The following is a 21902-nucleotide window of genomic DNA, read 5'->3' as shown; positions in this document are numbered from 1 at the left end:
TTTAAATTAATATTTGTATGTTGAATTAATAATTATTTAAATATTGATTTAATACAAATTTGAATAAATTTGATAAATTGAATAAATAAATAAATTAATTTAATATTTATTTAAAATTTCAAATATTATTGCTTTAATTATTGTATAATAATGACAAATTTATTGTTTAAATTTTTATTTATCCATTGTTTAAATATTGAAATACTAATTTTTAAAAAATTTATTTAAAGATTGTTTAAGTATTGATTCAATTATTGTTTAAATATAAATTATAAATTCTTTAAAATATTGTTTTAATTTAATATTTTTTTAAATATTAAAGTTTTTCTAATTTAACTTAAACTTCCTTGATAAGTATTGAATAGTTATTTAAATATTGATTTACAGTGAATATTGAAATATCAATTTTTGAGAGAAGTTTTATAAATATCCAGTCAATTTACAGTCCTTTATTTAATATTAGTAAGTATACTTTTCTTTTGGTACATTAGTAATCAACTTCCCCTATCAGTGACGCAGAATTTCTTATCGTATAATAATATGAGAAAGAAAGAAGGACAAAAAAAAATTCACAGATAATTTCAATATCATTGACTGATTTCTAAATGAAACATACGTATTTTGTTCGTGATTTCTTGATGAATTTTTATAACATGAATTATTATTTTATGCGGTTAAAAATTTCACATTTATTATTATCAGAGAGCATGTAAAATTCCTTTGAAATTGGATAAGAGAAATTATTATATGTAGATTAATAAAAAAATAAAATCATTCTTTTTGCACTTTGTGAAGATACCTGCCTACACATATGTATATATAAAAGTGACATTTCAAACAATAATTTTATAATTGAGAATCTTTGTTTTATTCTTACATTAACTAATTGCGTAGAAAGATGCTTGGGTGATAAAAAAAAAGTTTGTCTCTGCAATTTATGAATATATATATAAAAGTGCAATTCATGAGGAATAGATAATTATCAGTCAAGGATGAGTGTCCTTTTGTGGCGTCAACGACGAGGTTGTCTTCGTACAATGACATCTATTTCCGGATCAAGTGAGTTTATAATTGTCTATATTGTGTGAGGTTAATGCGTCTGACTGTCACTTCCGGTCTTGTAGATTTATGAAGAAATTTGGTTTTGATTCAAACTCGCTTGATTAGGCGGTTTCGCGAGAGAAACTGAGAGAGAGAGAGAGAGAGAGAGAGAGAGAGAGAGAACTGGAAACAAAGTCGTTGTAGCCGTTGTATGTTCGTGTCCTCGAGGCGTTAATGGGAGGACTTCATTAAGATCGGACGATTATGCTCTATCGCAAATGCACTCGTTACTTTCGCATGACGCCACTTCCTCTCTATCGTCGCTGTCGGCATTCGTCTCCGCCGGGTTGTCTTAAAATTTCCCTTTTTTTCACTTATCCTACTGTGTTTAAAACAAATTTTTCAACGAATTGGAAAAATTTTTTGATAGGGTGATTTTTATCATTTGATTGTTGATGGTTACTCGAGCAGAATATTTCTTGTTGGCAGATTTTTTATAGTTCTATATGTTTCTATTTAATACAATTATTATCTAACAAAATATTTAGCTGAACTTGTGGACAATAAATTATATTTTTTTACTTATTTGTACATTATAATTATTTTTATTTATCAAACATTCCATTTAGCTGAATATTAAGCTAACTTAACTTCACAACAGAATTTTTCTAAATTTTCATTGCTTTTTTTATTCTTTTTAACAGACTTTTAATCCAGCAGAAGATTTAGCTGAATTTCTTCACAACAGAATTATACAGAATTTTTATAGTTTAATTTTTTAGCAGAATATTTAGCTAAACTTGTTTTGTAGAATATATAGATATTTCCATTTAGCAGAATATTTAGCTAAATTTCTTCACATCTGAATTTTGCTGAATATTTTTGGTTTTTTCTGTTCTTATTTGACAGACTTTTAATTTATCAAAAGATTTAGCTTTATTTCTGCACAATAGAATTTTTTAAAAATTTCCAGTTGGCAGAATATTCAGCTAAATTTCTTCACAACCGAACTCTGATGAATTTTCATAGTTCTTTCTATTCTCATTTGATATACTTTTAATTTATCCGAAAATATAGATAAATTTCTTCACAGTGGGATTTTTATGGTTCTATTTATAATTAACAAAATTTCCATTTAGCAGAATATTTAGCTGACTTTCTTCACAACAGAATTTGACCGAATTTTTATAATTTTATCAATTTCTACATATTTAACAGAATACTAAACAGAATTATGTAGAATTTTTTTAGTTATATATTTTTAGCTTAATTTATAAATAACAATTTAGCATACATTTTTAGTTTTTACTAAAGTTTAAGAAAAGAAATATTTTTATTATGTAGCTGACTATATATTTTGTAAAATTTTGGCTTGATAAAAATATTAAGTAGGTATTCAATAATTTCAAATAGTTTCACATTCCTTAAAAACTTTATTTAACATATAGAATTTTTATGACATCGAATTTTAATTTTCAAAAATTTATATTTTAACAAGAATTTTTTAGCAAAACTCTTAATTTTTCAAATCTTTATTTTGGATGAGTTTCCACTAAATTTCGGTTTAACAAAAGTTACAGAAGTACCATATTTAGGGAAAAATTTGTTTTATATCCATTTTTGTTTAATGACGTTTATATTTTACCCAAACGTTTATATTTGCTAACAATTTTAGCCTAATACAAAATTTACATTTTGAAATTCGATATTTTTTTTTGCAGAATTCGAAGATTTTGTGAAATCTACAAATGATCTAAACAAAAATATTAAATGAGAATCCGGCTAAATGAAAATACTGTTAAATAGGTGTTAAGTACCTATTGTTAAATAATTATATACATGGCGAAAGTAATTATCAAAACATTAAATAAATAAAATAATTTTTCCTTCAATTTTTAGTTTATATCGAAGCGTGGGTTATGCACTACTCAATAAAACTTCGAATTAAAAAATATGTTAAATATAACAATAAAGCAATAAGAAATCTGAAATTCTCAAATTATTTTGGACTCATGGAAATAAATGTAGAAGGATTACACTTATATTTTCATTATCTTTCAACAATTTGTTGTTTACATTTATATTAGTAGTTAGTATTACGTTCTTTTATGTAATTTTTTTTGTACTCTAATCACTAAATTTTATCTCTCTAAATGTTCGTAAATATTTAAAAATTAAAAAAAAATTTTTTATTGAAAAAGGGAGTATTGAATTCATTATTGATAAAACACTTCGAAGTTATTAAATCATAAACAACCGAATTATTATTAATTAAAATAGAATTTACTTTCCACGAATTACTATAATTATACTCTCAGTGATAAAAATCATCTTTAAACAATACGATATTAATAATAATAATGATAATAATAATAATCTTTTATTTTATATATTATATCTGCTTGGTTGATGATTCACTTTGTGGAAAGTCCGCTTTTTTTCTCTTATCAACATGAAAGATGCGTTTGATGATTCAACTAACAAAATTTAAAAAAAAATGAAATTATTTTTTATGTTATTTTTTTTAATTCTGCTGGTGTGAAACTGCGTAAAAAGGGAGAGAAACTGAAGGAAGGAAGACGAGTAAAATCGATTGTAGAATCGATCGATTCATCGTTAGCCCGCCTTCCTGTTGATCGACTCTTCGTGAGAGCCTGTAATACTCGCAATAGAAAGAAAGAGAGTAAGAGAGAGCTTCAGGGCCTCGTCGTACAATTATCTCATTTGCCGATCGGACCCTCCCACATGTTAATTTGCTTGTTGGTTATAAACCCGGCGTCTATTCTTCCAATCCTTTATTTCGCTTTTACCTTTCGTGGAACCACGATCCCACCCGTGATTCTTCTTTCATCCTTGGGCCAATAATCCAGCAAACGAGCTGATCAAGACTCTTTTTCTTTCTTTCTCTCTCTCTCTCTCTTTTTTTCAAACCCAGGCAAATCGAAACCAAGATCGTTCACTAAAATTTGTTGTGTGTTAAAATTTCTCTCGTGATAAATAATTGGAAAAAAAATGGTAAATTATTTTATTATCTTTTGGGAATTTCAAATGAATTAGAGAGGATTTAGATGATGATGATGAGTCGTGTCTAGACAGGTGAAATCTTGTTATTTCTTTATAAATATTGCTGTGATTTATTGATAAAATTTCTAACATGATAATCGACGTTTTTATCTAATTGTGATATCATTGATTATCTCAGTGGGAAAAGATTATTGTGCGAGGATTAAATCGTGTTTTATTTTTTTCGCCAAGTATCGATTATGATTCTTGATTTCGATAAGGTTCTTTTTTCGACATTGAAATAGTATTGTGCCCGTCTTTAATTTATGGCACAAAATTTTTGTTTTTGTTTATCATTGCAGGAAATGACATTGAATTTGGGATATCTTTTTTTTATATTAGATATTGAAATTGTTATCTTTGAAAAAATGTGGAGTAAATATTTCTGATCTGTGAAATCTCATTTCAGGATAATGGGATTAATAAAATATTTATTATTAAATAAATTGAAATAAATAGAATTTATATTCTGAAATATTTATTATTCGATGCTATTTATATTTATATTGTATTGATAAAATTAATATTTTATCAATTAAAAATATTAATAAATATTAGTAGGAGAGGATGGGGCAAGGATAGTTAGGTAAGACCTTTTCGGATCTAGCGGCCCCTGAGGAGTAGCTGCTTACCTTTCGGGAGTAGATTCTCGCCTTTTTGAGGTTAACTGCGAGCTTGAGGCAGCGAGACGTCCTTTCTCCGTCAAGTCCAAGTAAGCTCTGTCTTGTTCAGGGAAAATGCAGCATATTTATGCGACTCCGACGCGTCGCATCCGTGGTTCCCTTTCCACCAGGGCAGGGGCCAATGCGCATGCGAGGTACTCCCACTCAGGCGCGCGCATGCTGAGTACGGTGGAGCGAGAGTTTTCCCCACGGCCTTGTCGCCGTTTGGGACAATAGAGGCTTAGGCCTCTCTAAATGTTTCACTCCTCAGTTTGGGATGTTTGTGTTCTTTGCTTTTACCTTTGCAGGTACTGTTTATATATACAAACATCTCAAGTTGAGGAAAGTGAATATAACAATCTCAAGTATTAAAAATATGTATTGAACATTTTCTGAATTTCAATTATTGTATCAAAATTCATCTGAACTAGAATCAGAGGTTTAACCAATTTTCTTCAGACGACCACCAATTTCTGGGTCACTAAGCTTCGTTTCCCGTATATAATTGCTCACCATTATGTATATCAACCTAAAAAGAACAATTAAACACTTTTTCAAAATTTGCAATGCCATTAACAGGATTTTACAGTGCCGTATTATTTCTAACTATCCTTTCCCCGTGAGCCCATATTTCAGTTTTTTCTAAATTTTATGGAACAACGTGAATTAATTTGAAAATAAATACGATTCGCAAACGGTGACAGATTGCCTTCCAATTTTTACTATCATCTTTTGGTGTCAATACGCGAATATACCATGAATTACGCGATTTTTGAGCAAGCCGTCTAAGCATAACAGCAACTAACTATCCTTGCCCCTTAACAATATCCTTGCCCCATCCTCCTCTACACTGAAAAAATATATTTATGGTACTGCCATAAATATAGCTAATTCTCACAAATTCCATTGGTGGATATGGGACTGCCATACAGTATTGCTGTTTCAGCCATACGCAGTGTAGAACAGCCATATGTATGTGAGAGACAGTAATATGTATGTAAAGAATACCAAAATAGGTAGTTTTGTGTAGTATGTGAAACAAAAATGAAAAATGTAAAAAGTTGTAAGGGTTTACGAAAAAATTGCAAAATCCGAAACAGTTCCCGGTGTTACAACTCACCTAGTACCAAGGTGAGTTGTAACACATGTCGACGTTAGTTGTAACAAATGTAAATTTTGTGATTTTAATAAAAACATTTAATTTTCAATGCTTACTTTAGTTAGTAAAGTAAATTTATTTAGTTGGTAAAGACATCTTCTTAATGGAAACGAATGAAATACTCGTTTTAATACCTTCATTTATTTTAGGAATTAGGTTATCACATATTTCGTTTTATTTAACACTAATTAGATATTTTAAATCAATCTTTGGTATTTAATTACGATCTATAATAACAATTTCAGCTTTATAATAGCTAAAAATAATATTATATAATATATTTTATAGAAATTTAAAAATAATAAAATTTTGTCTGCGAATTTTTAAATAATTAAGGAGTAATTAGAGTAAGAAAATTTATTAGATCAATATAAATCAAATTAAACCGAAAACTAAATTAAAAATGAGCAACAAGCTCAATAATACCAAAAAAAACCTATAAGTAGAAATTATTTTTGACTTTTGTATATGTGAAAGAGCAACTCAAAAAATATTTTTATTAATATTTTTTTTTACTTTCGAAAATATTGATACCGGTCACAGTGTGGATGACACGGTCAAAGGGTGCGAAACAGGAAAAACCGATTAGACTTGGGTAGAAAGAAAGTAGTTATGCGAAAAAAAGGTAGTTACCGTGTAACAACTCAGAAGAGGGACTCTTCTGTATATTACCGGCGATCGGGCACGTCTCGAGGACCGATCGTACGTTGTTGCGTAAACGCAGAATAGGGACTCTTCCGTAATTTACGAGCAATGCAGAGACTCCTCGAGCGAGTTTCGCCCTTAGCGACTGCGCGGTCTAATAGTTTGTTTTTTTATTTGGGGCTAAAAATGCGCTCAGCGGCTCGGAAGAGAGTGTTCATCCGGACCTGATGGTGTGAGATGATTCGTGAGATCGTTCTCTGTTTCGAGAATGGGCTCGAGTGTCAGAGGGTCGTCGGTCGCTAGGATGTCCTGTTGGTGAACTCCATCCGGATGTTCTAGGTTCCTTTCCGGCCGAGCTAACAGTGCTCGTACTAACTGACTTTGATGGACTTTATGCTTTCCGTCTTCTTTCTGGATGTAAAATACCTCCGGTGATACAACTTCTATCACCGTGTATGGCCCTGTTCGGGCCGCAGCTAAATTGGCGATGAAATGTTCAGCAGCGTTGGACAGCCGATGATTCGTGGCGAAAACTTGGTCTCCGATTTGAAAGAGAGGTTCCGAAATTGAACCGGCGTAGCGTCGCTGATATTTTCGTTGATTCAGACGAGCTTGTTCTTCTCTTTGTTTTACAGGATCTTGGCCCGGACCTGGCTCATGGGTTGGGTGAATGTCGAGTTCACCGGGTCGTTTGATTTCTCGACCAAACAACAGATATCCGGGAGTTGAGCCTGTAGCCGCGTTTTTACGTCTGCGTAGTGTGAATAGTAAATTGGGCAATTGCATGTCCCAAATTTGCTGGTTTCTCTCATGTAGTCTTAAACGTAATCCCTTAATTTATTTAAATTCCTTATTCCCTTATTTTTAACTTCCTGATTTCGACGTTCAGTTGGATTCGCACGAGGGTGATAAGTGGGGGTAGTCCACAAGGTACTGTTCCACTTTTGACAAGCTGTTACCCAGACTTGGCTTCTGAATTGTGGCCCATTATCGCTGAGAATGCGACTCGGATAACCATATCGAGAGAAAACTTGACTCTTGTGATGGTGGGTGCTATAGCATTTCGCAGAGGAAAAGCTTCTACCCACCTGGTAAAAAGATCCGTCACCACCAAGATGTAGCGATGACCTCGTCTAGTTAATGGATACGGTCCCATCAAATCCACGGCTAGTGTCTCCCATGTTGTTTTCGGCGATCGGGGCCACAGACCAACCGTTGGTTGACCGTGAAGAGGTTTAGTACAGATACAAAGGTCACATTGAGCTACGTATCTCTTTACCTCTCTGTTCATTCCAGGCCAAAAGAAGTGTTCATGGATGCTGCGAATGATTTCTTCGGCTCCAAGATGTCCCGCTAGAGAGGCGTCATGGTACTCCCAAATAACACGTTGTTTCATAGACGCAGGTACTCGGAGCGTCTTCTTTTGATTTTGCGGACAGAATTTCCAAAAGCCCTTTTCGTCTAACGTGTTATTGTGAAGGAAGTCTTCTTCTGCATCATTCGTGGCCCCCACCTGCTGAAGTTCCAACCATTGTTCCATCTGGCGAGTAACTGACAAGTCAGATTGTTGTTCGTTGACAATTTCTTCTAGCAAGAATGGGGCGTAAATTGCGTTGAGAGTTGGTGGTTGTGAAGCAGAGGTCCTTTGTTGGGTAGGAACGGACATCCGTTCTAAATCGGGTTCTCCTGGCGAGAACTCTTGGGGATCTGGTTGTCAGGACAAGGCTTCTGGCAGTTCATTTTCCTTTCTGGGGACATGTTCGATTTTAAAACTAAATTCACTAAGGAAAATGTGCCAGCGTGTTAGTTTGGCTTTCGAATCTTTTATTTAATCTAACCAGGTTAACGTTTTGTTGTCTGTTCTGACGATGAAAGGACGGTCCTCTAAGTAGGGATGATATTTTTAATGGCCCATATGATGGCCAGACATTCTTGCTCGTTACAATGGTAACGGGACTCTACAGGGCTGAATTTAGCACTTGCGTAAGAGATGATGCGCCGTTTACCGCTGTCATCTTCCTGATACAGTACCGCTCTCATGCCTTGGGCACTTGCATCGGTTTGCGAAATGAAAGTGAAATTAGGATCTGGTCGGCTTAGGGGCTCGGGATTTTTAAATGCTCTTTTTATCGCTTCAAATGCCTCTTGTTGCTCAGCTGTCCATTTGTATGGTTTCTTGGGCGATAACAAATCTGTGAGCCGGCCGGTGAGAATGGAGTAATTCGGAACGTACTCCATTAACCAGTTACACGTGCCTCAGAATGAGGACAGTTGTTTCCGGTTTCGGGGCGGTTGAGTGACTTGTATTGCCTCTATATGGCATAGTTTCGCCTGATTTCCTTTAGACGTCACCGTGTGACCGAGATAGGGGAATTTGTTTTGTCCAAATTTACATTTGGCCGGTGAGCACGTAATCGATCGTTTTTTCATTAATAGATTGTTTTTTCACGTCGGAAAAACGTCGAGGCGGTTCACGAAAAGGTTGGGGATTCAGAATCTTGATTTCGTGTTGAATGGCAAGAGTCTGTTTTAATTTTCCGCCTTTATGAAAGACGGACTCGTAAGTTTGAAGTAGGCCTTTAATGCGGGCGATAAATTAGTGGGGAATGGACGCATTAAGTTCAAACTCAATTGGGTTAGTGGGGGAGGTATTAGTTGCTCGTATATACCCGAGAAAAATGCGTCGGCGGTCGGTAGTGCCTAAATAGAGACAATCCGTGTGGTGTTCATGATGAACACGGTGGTCTTTGAGCCAGGCGCGACCAAGAATAAGATCCGCACGTAAGTCCGCGCATGCGTGAAACGTGCCAGGATAAGCGCGGTCTCCCAGAAGAGGACTTAATTTGAGATTACCATGCAACTTCATTGATGCTCCGTTCGCAGCGAGGTCCGCGCGTTGGGGACCAGGTTTGAGTCGGCTTCGTTCAGCTTCAATAAGAACTGAAAGCTTGACGAAATTGTGGCAAGCACAGGAGTCAATTTTTTGCAACGATTTCCCGATTTCCTATGCGTACACGGGTACGAGGCAGATCCTGTGCGACGGAATAAATCGAGTTTACTGCGAGTTGGATGGGCTCGCGGCGGCAATTGCGGGTGATTTGGCCGCCGGAGCTCGCCAGTTTTCCGACGGTTGCTCAGCGCGTTTCGTTGCTAACACGGGGCAATCTCGGTGGTAATGGCGTTCGGGGCAAAAACGACATTGGGGTAACTGAAAGGGTTTAGATGAAAAAGATGGTTCAGGAGTTACCTTCTTCAGGGCTTCCTCTTTCGTGGAAGACGGTTTACGAGGTATACAATCGGCCTCGTCCTGCTCGGCCAGAATAGATGCCTCCATAAGTTCGGGAAACGACTTTGGCGCAGTAGGACGGACAAGATGTCGTAAGGTCGGTTTCAGTGATTCCATCAAGAGGATGGTTAAATCTAGTTGACGCATTGTAGGGACAAGTCTCTGAGAGAGCAGGTATTTTTGTTGTAAAAATATAGCCACTGGCTCTCTCTCTCTCCCTGTTTTTGCAAATAGAGCGAAGCTTGCAAACGCATGAGCGCAGTAGGGATGCAATATTTACGGTTGAAACTATCTTTAAAATCGTCCCATGAAAGGGACAGATCTTTAAAGAGATTCCACAATTTCAAAGCTTCTCCTCGGAAACCTTTTATGATGAGTAGTGTTTTCTGATTTTCCTCGGTTTGGGCATGCGAAAAGTATCGTTCACAGTTTACCAAGAATTTATGTTGTTGTCCCAGTCGTAGTGCCATTTGGGACAAATGTTGGTTGGCCCACCTCGGTGGAGGTTTGATTGGTTGACTCCTCCATATCCGATCCCGTAAATGTTTGCGGAACAAAATCGGAAGAGTCGTCAGAAGTTATGGTCAGAACAGAGGTTATGGTCCCGGAATTACTTGAAAAGAAGTTGGAAAATTCAGCCAAAGGTCCGGCTTGCGTTACAAATCGATGGGCAGACGGAGGAGTGCGGAAAATACCTCGTTGTGGGCGACGACCTGGCAAATCACGCAAGTTGTGAGGGCTTCGTCTGCATTTTACTGGAGTGTGTGAAATTGTCCGGCGTGGCAAAGGAGACATCTCATAATGGGGGATCCGTCTTGAACTCTATCGAGACCTGAAACAAAGATCTCGTGGTCCAACGTTGGGCGCCAATTTGATACCGGTCACAGTGTGGATGACACGGTCAAAGGGTGCGAAACAGGAAAAACAGATTAGACTTGGGTAGAAAGAAAGTAGTTCTGCGAAAAAAAGGTAGTTACCGTGTAACAACTCAGAAGAGGGACTCTTCTGTATATTACCGGCGATCGGGCACGTCTCGAGGACCGATCGTACGTTGTTGGGTAAACGCAGAAAATGGGCCGTGCGCGTACGAACGGCAGTGGAAAAGGAAAATGGAGAAATCATTGCTATGCCCGCTGGCTCAAAAATAGAGAAATAGAGAAATATAAGACAAATTTCCTTTACGTGTACAATAATAATTTTAGTTTCTTATATTAAAAATTATATATGACTATGAAGGAGTTTACACCGTAAGCCTTAAATATAAGCCTCCGCGCGCATAAACGGATATACCTCCAGGAGCATATATTTGCGCCTGCGCGAACACGTGGTCAAGGCAAACTCTTTCACAACACAGCTGCAGGCAAACACTTTGCGCAGACGCAAGTATATCCTCATGGAGGCATATCCGTTTATGCTCGCGGAGGCTTATATTTAAGGCTTACGGTGTAAACTCCTTCTATATTAATTATCCTTTAATGTATATTAATATACAGCAGTATATTATTATATATTAATTAATTAATATAGTTATTGTTATAATTATTAATAAATTATTAATTATTATTGTAGTGATAAAAGAATAAAAATAATGTTTACCTACCAATATGAATGACATTACTACTTGATAAACAAGAGATAAAAAAGTTCAACTTAAAATGCTTATTTAATTTTAAATTAAATTAAACAACCGTTTACAATATGAAAGTGATTTACACGAAAATTTGTAAAATTCTAAATACTTTTAAAGCCATAATATAAAACAATATACTTTAGTAAAAATCCAAACAGTCTCTATTCGATCAAGCACAAATTTGCGTAACCTAGGTGAGTTGAAACAGCTTGTTACAACTCGCCTAAGTGCGAAAAACTGTGCATCGGTTCGAATAATTGTTTTTTATTTTAAATTTTGAGACTGACACAAAAAACAAAACCTTTTCATGAAACTAGGATATCCAACAGTTATTAAGGTAAATATTAGAATAACAAAAATATAATATGTGTCGAATAGTATACAGAAAAAAAGTCTTAAATCTGCGAAGAACTAATTTTAAAATCAGGCTTAATTTTAGTCTGTAACGATATATTAGCCTCATAATTAACTTAAGAGTATTGTTAACATGCCTTAACCTTAAAGCACACTGTTAAAATTGTTCTAAATATTCCGATAAAATTCAGACATAAATGTAACAAAATTTTCCAAATGATGGTACTGAAAGAATTTATAAGTTACATTTGCTTAAAATTTACTACACGTTTCTTATGATTTCTAAATGTTACTTAAAATTCAAAATTTTTAGTAAAAATCGTTAATGAGTAACGGAATTCTGATTTGAGTCAAACTGAAATCAGTAACTATTAAGGAAATTACGAAACTGTAACAAAATTTTCAGTTACTACAGCTGAATTAAGATGCGCACAGTTACTTTCGCGCCGCTTGGGTCTGTTGCAGGAAATACATAACTGAAAATGCCCTTCGAAAAAGTGGTTGTGCGTAAACAATGTTTTATTGTATAAAGTATTTAAATAAGTAAAGAAGAGTTATAAATTATTTTTAAAGTGTCATAAGTGATCATTCTTGGGATTAAAAAGTAGAAGCATATTTCTACAAATAAAAAGTATGTACAAAATCTATTTTTATTCATACTCCATTACACGTATTAAATATTTTTGAAGAAAAATCGTCCTGCAGAAAGGAATGTCCATGCTAGGAACCAGTATCGTAACTATGATGAGCGTGATATTCAGAGGAATCAAAGGAATGATACATTTCGTCAAAGAAAACTTTTGTTTCAAACTATTAATTGAATTATATTTATAAAATTTAATTACTAATAAATAAATAATTAATATTATTTGATTGAATAAATAGTTTTGTGTATAAAAAGTAAGAAATAAATATTATTAATTTTATTTACCAGTTATTTTTTGTCCAAATTTATTTATAAACCTTAAATAAATCATTTTTAAACATTAGCATTATTATTAAATATTTTTAAGTTTAAATAATTTTTATACTTAAAATTTAGTGAAATAGAAAAAATTTTAAGACAAAGTTAGAAATAATGAAGTTGTACATTTTAAATTATACTTTGTATTTTAATGTAAATTATGTTCTATTTAGCTATCACTGATGAGTGTCATTGAAAATATTTTTTGAGTTTTGTTCAGTTCTGATTATTAAACAATATGTAACATTTTAGTTACATATTGTTAATTCATCAAAACTGTAGCAAAATTTTCAGGAAAAATAAAAAAAATTTCAAGCTAATGACGTGTTACGAAAAATTACGAAACTGTAACAAAATTTTCAGGAAGGAGCAACGGCAAATTTAAGCTGTGACGTGTTACCAAAAATTACGAAACTGTAACAAAATTTCCAGAAAATAGCAACGGAAGTTTTATGCTGTTACGCATTACTGAAAATTACGAAACGGTCACAATATTTTTGGTGAATTGGACTGAATATTTGTTCAGTCCTATGTATCTGAAAAAAATTAAACGTTTCTAAATTTTACGTAACATGTAACTGCATAAAACTTCCGTTGCTTGTTTCTGAAAAATCCTACAAAAATTTTTAACAGTGCAATACATATTTATGACTTATATTTTTATATGTAAGTCTTAAATGTAGTCTCAGCGAGACTAGTAGAAACTTTAAGAACTCAACAGATAAAATGAAGTCGAAATGTAGACTAGTTTTTAGTCCTCTAGCGTCTACAGTCCTCTGGAAGGGGAGACGCGCTTGAGCGTGATCAGGTGACGTGTCATTAGTTGTCATGGCGTTGCCTTGAGTGTACGTGTTTTCTTCGTCTATTTTGTTAATCACCTGTAGATTTTGATATTTTTGTGTACCGAATAAATAAAATAAAATGTAGACTAAATTTTGATTAATGCAAAAGATTCGGAAATATAAGTACAAATTCATTGCTACAATATTATCCAGAGAAAAAGTTGCGCAGTAAAAATCGCAAAGTATTAAAATGCTTATACAAAATGGTGACTTTTATATATTGTTACAACTTGTTTATATTTATACATAGAAGATAAATTTTAAACAAATATGTATGAAAAGTTTTTATTATATGAAGTGCAAGTATAGTTACACTGAACTAAAATGAATTTGATTCAATTAACAGATTTCTTATTGTCTATTATTAAATAATGATCACTTATAAGGTACATCTGTTGCCGCAAGACGAGACAAGACGATATTTTTTTTAATCTTGTCTCGTCTTGAAATGTCAAGACTAACAAAGAGTCTTGTCTCGAAAAAGTCTCGTCTTGAGACGTAGAATCTCGTCTCGATATTTTTCAATTAATAAGGCTGTTATAGGTCTGGAAAACATGAAATTTAGTAATAAATTAGGATAACTATAAAATTATTAAGGAAATCAGAGAATATTATCAAAAATACTGGAATAAGTATTAAATTTGTAGAATTGAAGGAGAAAGATCTGATTTTTGATACCCAGCAACCTTTGAAGATATTAAAAACATTTAATTCTTTTTGAATTTCCCACTTTCTGCTTATAAACTTTAAAATAAACCACAAATATTAATGCTAAACTTTAAATTTTTTCCATTTCTGACAATAAAATTGATCTTTACAGAAGTTGAAATTGATTTTATTTTAAATAAGTTAAATCTTGAAGAAGTTTCATAAAATTGTTATTTATAAAATATTCCGAGAATCATTCTACTTAAAAATTGAAAAATAATTGGATTTTAGAATAGTTGAGTTTACATGCAATTTGTATAAATTATAGAATTTCAAAAGGTTTTAAATTGTATTCCCTGAAAATATTCTCGAAAGACGCAAAAAGTAAACTTCAGGAGTACCAGTTGTTGATGACATAATTTTATCTTAAGATTTTGCTATATGATCAACAATTTAAAAACTTTTTTCTTTCTTTAAATAATTAAAGACTTACATGGTAGATTGAAAAATGGCGAAAAAAATTAAGTGTTAAAACATTTTATTTTTTCCATGAATAGAGATTTTAAATTTATGAAAATTTTGGTAGTCTTATATTTCACATTAAACTACAATTTTAGTTTTATAACTAAAATTCACAGAGTAATTCCATAAAATATAAATGTAATTTTACTATATTTTATGAAATAACAACTTATTCAAGTGCTATATTTTTCGTATTTTTCTAAACGTACAATGTATTTAACGATATTTTTCGAGTCTTGAATCTTGTCTTGGTCTTGACAGTTACTGTCTCGTCTTGAATAGACAAGACGAGAAAAAAGTTCATCTTGGTCTTGACGATGATTGTCTCGTCTCGTCTCGAAAATCTCGAGTCTTGCGGCATCGTACATGTTAACAAATCTCATCATGGAAGTAGATGAAAAATTGGACCTCAATAATAAAAAAATAAATAAATAATTTCATTTTATTATTTTAAATAGTTAATTTAACTTTTCTTACAGATGCTTTTATTACAATCTGTTACCGCGCGGCATCTCCTGAAACTTACTTTTAGCAATTTTTTTGCACACATATTAAATACATCTCAAAAATTTTTCTCAGGTGGGCAAGTAAATTTGCATCAAGTAGTGAATGTAAAATGTAATAAATTCACGCTTTTCAAAATTTTTAAGAGGTCATAGCTTTCGAGAAATCGACTTTGTTACAACTCACCTCCACAGAAAAAAAGTCTTGAATAAAGTCTACAAACGAGCTAATTTTAAGATGTAACAAAAAGTAGTCATCCTAGACATAAAATTAGTTTGTAAAAAGAGTCTTAAAAAAAGTCGGTACTCAGGCTTGAATGAAGCCGCTATGTAGTCTTAAAAATAGCCGATAGCCAAAAAGTGGACTTAAAAGTAGTTTCCTTTTAAATTTCAATTTACTCTGCAAGTCAAAATAGTGACTAAAATAAAGCTTTCTTAAATACTTAAAAGTAGTAAATAATACAGTTCAAATTTATTTTTCTATTGCATATAAAATTGTAGTTATTAACTATATTTTCTAAATAAAAAACGTTTAGAAGAAGATATGCATCATAATTCTTGGCAGAGTTTTACACATAAAGAAAACCTGGTTAATTTGACTGCTTTTTAACTATTTTTATTACAGTTTCAGGAGATGCCGGTAACAGATTGTAATAGAAGCATCTGTAATAAATGTTAAATTAACTATTTAAAATAATAAAATGAAATTATTTATTTATTTTTTTATTATTGAGGTCCAATTTTTCATCTACTTCCATGATGACATTTGTTAACATGTACCTTATAAGCAGGGACCGATGCTGAAACGAAACTAAATAGAAAATGACTTTCGTTTTAGTTCTTGAATAATCCAAAAACAAAAATATATGAAACTATTTAGTTTCGTGTCGACTCGAAACAAAAGGTTGAAAAACATAAAAATTATTTAGTGTCAATCACAGAAAAATTGTTTTCCTTGACTTACGTAACTCGAGCGACTTAAGTAATTAATGTAAGTTACGTAACCAGAGTAAATGACGTAACTAGAGTAACTTACGTAAATAATGGAACTTATGTATGTTACGTAAACAGAGTAAATAACGTGGGGGGAGTGTTGTTAGAGTTGGGCATAATTTTGACTTTTCTTCATAACTTCCTTTGTAGAACGAATTTCGCGATTTCGCGCATATTTTTGGAAAGATCAACTCAAATGCAATGTTTTTGCTGAACATTGTAAAAAAATTTGACCACAAGATTCAAAGTTATAAGCAATTTAAAAAAAATGTCAGAGTTGATCATGGTAGCCAGAGTTGGGCCACTGTAGAAAATCAATAAAATATTTAGGTAAATGATTAAAAATGACCTTCAAATGATAGAATGACACTTGGGAATGAGGAAAGGAACTATGAAATTAAGATAAAATCCCATATTATGCATTTTCATATAACTTTAGATAATTTATTTCTCATGAACGAAATCCAAAATTGAAAAAAGGTTATGAAAATTTTTTTTTCCTCTCTTTCCAATAGAAATAAAGTTTTTAACACCTCTTTAAGTGGAAAAATAAATTTCTGTTACAAGTACGCTTTCTAATTGGAAAATTTACCTCATGGCTCAACTCTGACACACGCGTCGTTTTGTGTCATAGGGGCACAGAACACAAACGCGTGACACAAACACTAAATTACTTTACAAATTTTCACATATCATCTTAATGAACAATTTCTGTAAATTTATTTTGTCTTTGGCTCATTTCTTCTACATTTAGTTCTCTTTTTTTGACACCACAAAAAAGTTTTTGCTGAGCCTATATCACAAATTGGTACGATGGTCAAGTATAGGTTCGTATACTTAACTGTGACTCATATGAAAAGATGTCTGACACTTAGTAGCAAGAATTTACGTACAGAGATAGATGGCGCTAGTGTGATAAAATGAAATAAACGCGGTGCCCCAACCCTAAACCCTGTCCAACTCTGACAACTCTCCCCTAACTAAAGTTACTTACGTAAAAAATAGAACTTATTTTAAAAAAAGTTGTTTAAAATAGAATTATTTTGATAAATAACTTTAAATTAAATTAAGTTTAATAATGAGGACAGTAAAATAACTATAAATTTTATTAAGATACAAATTTTGATTAGAATTCTTTCTAAAATTTTGTTTGCAAAATAAATCTTTGTTGCTTATCACATAATGTATTTATTATTTTATAAAAATTGTGACCTGAAATTCACAGTTTTTTTTAAGGATTTCAAATTGAGACAAAAAAAGTATCAAAATAGTTGCGAAGCAACGTTTTAATACGTTTTGTGTTGGTTAGAAAAGTAAACAAATGAATTTTCTTTTAAAAAAATTGAATAATAATAGTATTTTTTAGTATTTTCAGCCTGGAAACAAAGATTTTTTTTGTTTCCCAACAAAAAATTACCTTAAAAATAATTTTATGGAACATTTAAACTGAAGGGCTGGCTGCAATAAAGGGACGAACGCGTGTTTGAAAGGGATAATACCAGTCAAGTAGCAGTGAGCGGCTCAGGGCTTGTCACTGCTACCCGACTGGTAGTATCCCTTCCAAGTCTCGCGTTCGTCTCCTTATTGCAGCCAGCCCTTCAATTATTTTCTCGATGTATGTAAAAAAAATATTATATCTCGAGAAAACAATTTTTTATATTTACGAATTTAAAATTTTTCTCATTTGTATAAATCATTAATTTAATAAAAAAAATGTTAAATTCGTGTATATAAAAAATTTCTTTCACGGGATAATATATCTTTCTCTCTTCTTCTATCGATGGGGCAAATAAGCAAAGGGTCAATTTTCGATAATTTGAAATTCGTGACATGATTCCTTCTCACTGTTGTCTAATATCAAGATTATATAGTATATGGTGCCCAGAAGATCTGCCCTATCTCGCGTCGACTCTCTTCTAGCTGAAAGGAAAGTTATCTTACTTTTGCACTCGTACTCCCCCTCTATAAGATCTTCTTCTTCTAGTCCTTCTTCTTCTTCTTTGTGGCCGTTTCCGATATTAAAAATACTCACTCCGGGATATAGATAGGCACTTGGTTATCGGACTTGGGCACTCTAAGGAACTTCCATTAAAAATAGTTATCTCTATCTTCTATAGCCTGGGATTACAAGCGTGTATATTTAAGTAAAGCGCGCGCAATAATGAAAACGAGCACACCAGACTGGCATATGCCTGCAACTTTCGCGCGCAAAAACAGTTTCGGCTGCCCATCGGCTCTCTTTATTTTCCGTACACTTATATTAATAGAAAAAGAGAACCGTTGAATAAGAATTCACAGGAGATAATGCATCTTATCGGGAGGCAAATGCTTGATCCCGTTTCTATATAATATGGGGGCATTATCATAATTTATTTTGTCTTCATAGTACACGCAACAATTTCTATGAATTCAACAGTCTTCGTCGAGAAAAGGAAAAAAAATTAATACTAATTTCCAACTTATTGATTTCATTTCTTAGATTTTATTTGATAATTAAAAATAATTACATAGCTAAATATAAATTCTGTCGTATAATTGCTCAGATTTCAAAGAAATTCTATCGTGTATATAGATATTGAGCTAAAGCTCAATATTTTGGCAGCATAAATTGCGGCTTAATGAAAATCCTGTAGCATAAATATTGGCATTATTGGCATAATGGGAATTCAGCTATATAAAAATAAAAATTCTAAAAGAGTCATATCATTCTAATAATTATATTTCTTTTGCTTTTGTCTCCAAATTTATCTGTAATAAGCTTTCTAATATTTATGTTATATTTATACTTTTTTATAATTGTTTACTTATGTTTATTCAGGTTTACTATTCAGGTTTATTCTTCGATTTTATTTATTACTCTTTTGACTTTTATGTTAATTTATATTTATTTATGTATGCACTGAAAAACTGTTGGTAGAGCAGTTCCGCTATTGACTGTTGTGCAGCGCTACTTAACTTTAAACTCACAGCTCTATCAAAATTAGGCGAGTTGCTCTCCTAAACTTGACTACCAATGGCGTTGGCGAGCGGCTGCTTGACAAAAAGGTCAGCAGCTCTATCAAAAAGGAGAGTTGCTCGCCCAAAAAGGAGAGTAACTCGCCCAAAAATAAAGTGAGCTGTGCGATTCTTTTTAACGCAGCAGTTCACCGCATTGGGCGAACAGCTCTACTAACAGTTTTTCAGTGTGTTTAAAATTCTTCGATTTTATTTATTAGGGTAAGTCCAGGGGAGATGGATCCAAAATAATTTGAGAATTTCAGATTTCTTATTGCTATATTGTTATTTTTTAACGGATTTTTTAATTTGAAGTTTTATTGAGTAGTGCATAACCCACGCTTCGGTATAGACTAAAAATGTAAGGAAAAATTATTTTATTTATTATTAATATTTTGATGTTTACTTTTGTCATGTATTATTGGGTGAGATGGCCATTAATGACTTTTTTAAAAAAAATTTATGTTAATGTTAGATATTTAAGAAATATTAAAGAAAAACAAATTAAAAATGTCTGAGAACAAAATAATTGATCTAATTGACATCAGAGATGGAGATCTATTCGTAGGTTGAGTCGAAAGTTACAATCAATAACGACACTGCCCGAGTCAAAATTTTAACTCTCTTTTAGTTCTCCAAAAGCCTCTTTTTATCCTCTTTTAAGTCTCTTTAACACTTCTAAATCCTCTTTTGAACCTAAAATTTGCAGAAATTTAATTTTCCGCAATATTAGAGGTTCAAAAGAGGTTGAAAAGAAAAGTAAAGAGACTTAACAGCATGTGATAATTTTAAATTTTGTACGAAAGTCTAAAATACAATAAAGAATGGCAGTGATGTGTAAAAGTTTTAATTTTTAAAAAATTAATTATTACAAATCACTTTATAATTATCAGTTGTCATGCTCACTTCTAATCAATTTCTCTTCTTTAGCGATTTCAAAGTGTTTTATTATAATTTATTTTTAAATTATTAGAACTTTTGCACATCACTGCCCTCCTTTATTATATTTTAGACTTTTCTTACAAAATTTCAGCTCAATTTATTAAATATTTAAAGAGAAAAGTGGTCGACAAAATTACCATTGAATTTCTAACAGGCACATGCTGTTAAGGTCACCCGGCATATAATAGTGCGGTTTCGGTATTTTGCATAATTATTAAGAAAATTGTTTAAATATTGGGTTTTAAGCGAAAGAGGGATTTCTTAGAATACATTATTCGTTGTTTTACTACGATATTTGGAGGTGAAATTTATTTGGAATGATATAGAGGAGAGTATTTTGCAGGGTGGTCATCTCCATTTTGACAGTAATTTGTCAAAAAAAAAGAAATAATGTGGAGCAATTTGAGGTTGAGACATTTCCTTAGTTCAGTGCCACCTTCTGGACCACCGACACATAGATCCACTTGTCTCTGTGCTCGCCGCCAAATTGTGTCAATATTTTTAAAACTAAAATTGGAATTTCTTTTACAGAGTTATATTTTAATTGTCCTATAGAAGAAGCAAATAATAGTTTTTGAATGATTTCAATAAATCTACCCAGTGAGAAATTGCCAATAGACTTTAATCGGTCCAATATCGGTCCAATATTGGTTGCCGTGCTGGGCGCCGATTGACTCCCAATATTGGACCAATATGGGCTGATGCTTGGGATGTAACGGCATCGCCAATCATCGGTTGTCAATATTGGTCCAATATTGGCCGAATATTGGCAACCAAGAGAAAAAAATTTTTTTAAATAAATTTTTTTTAATTAAATAATAATAATAAAAAATTAATGTTTATAATTTTTGTTTAATATATTTATTTGTTTAATTATTTATTTTTAATAATTCATGTAAATAATAAATAATTTATTATTTATAAATTATAATTATTTAAAAATGCAGCAGCTATTAGAAAATAGCATTCTGCAAAAAAATTCAATCATTGAAAAATCAATGATAGGCGAGAGAAATCCGCGTCTTTAAATAGATTCGCAGATGATAGACAAGAGATATCCGCATCATTAAACGGATTCGCAGATATACTCTGGTCTCGCGACGAATCTCTCGATACTTATATACACTGGAGTCGCCGTGTCAGTTGCGAGAACGGTTACAGCGTCCCTCTTTCGGCGGAGATAAGAATTGTCACGTAAACTGCGGGTATAATAAGGCGGTCGGTAAAGCGATTTAGCAGTTTACGTGACAATTCTTATCTCTGCCGCAAGAGAGACGCTGTAACCGTTCTCGCAACTGACACGGCGACTCCAGTGTATATAAGTATCGAGAGATTCGTCGCGAGACCAGAGTATATCTGCGAATCCGTTTAATGATGCGGATATCTCTTGTCTATCATCTGCGAATCTATTTAAAGACGCGGATTTCTCTCGCCTATCATTGATTTTTCAATGATTGAATTTTTTTGCAGAATGCTATTTTCTAATAGCTGCTGCATTTTTAAATAATTATAATTTATAAATAATAAATTATTTATTATTTACATGAATTATTAAAAATAAATAATTAAACAAATAAATATATTAAACAAAAATTATAAACATTAATTTTTTATTATTATTATTTAATTAAAAAAAATTTATTTAAAAAAATTT

General features: G+C 32.4%; 1 protein-coding gene across 1 annotated transcript in view; it reads left to right on the top strand.

Moving 5' to 3' along the window:
* The first annotated feature begins 862 nt into the window (after window positions 1-862).
* LOC122498892 (zinc finger protein ush) overlaps window positions 863-21902 on the top strand; it is a 384383-nt gene continuing 363343 nt past the window's right edge. The window contains exon 1 of the mRNA XM_043606888.1: window positions 863-1059. Coding sequence (XP_043462823.1) covers window positions 993-1059 — 67 coding nt within the window. The 5' untranslated portion in view covers window positions 863-992. The remainder of the gene's footprint in view (window positions 1060-21902) is intronic.

This window comes from Leptopilina heterotoma, unplaced genomic scaffold, assembly GCF_015476425.1.
Source record: "Leptopilina heterotoma isolate Lh14 unplaced genomic scaffold, ASM1547642v1 Lhet_161, whole genome shotgun sequence".
NCBI lineage: Eukaryota > Metazoa > Arthropoda > Insecta > Hymenoptera > Figitidae > Leptopilina > Leptopilina heterotoma.
The sequence above is the reverse complement of the archived record's forward strand: the minus strand, read 5'-3'. Positions and strand labels throughout refer to the sequence as shown.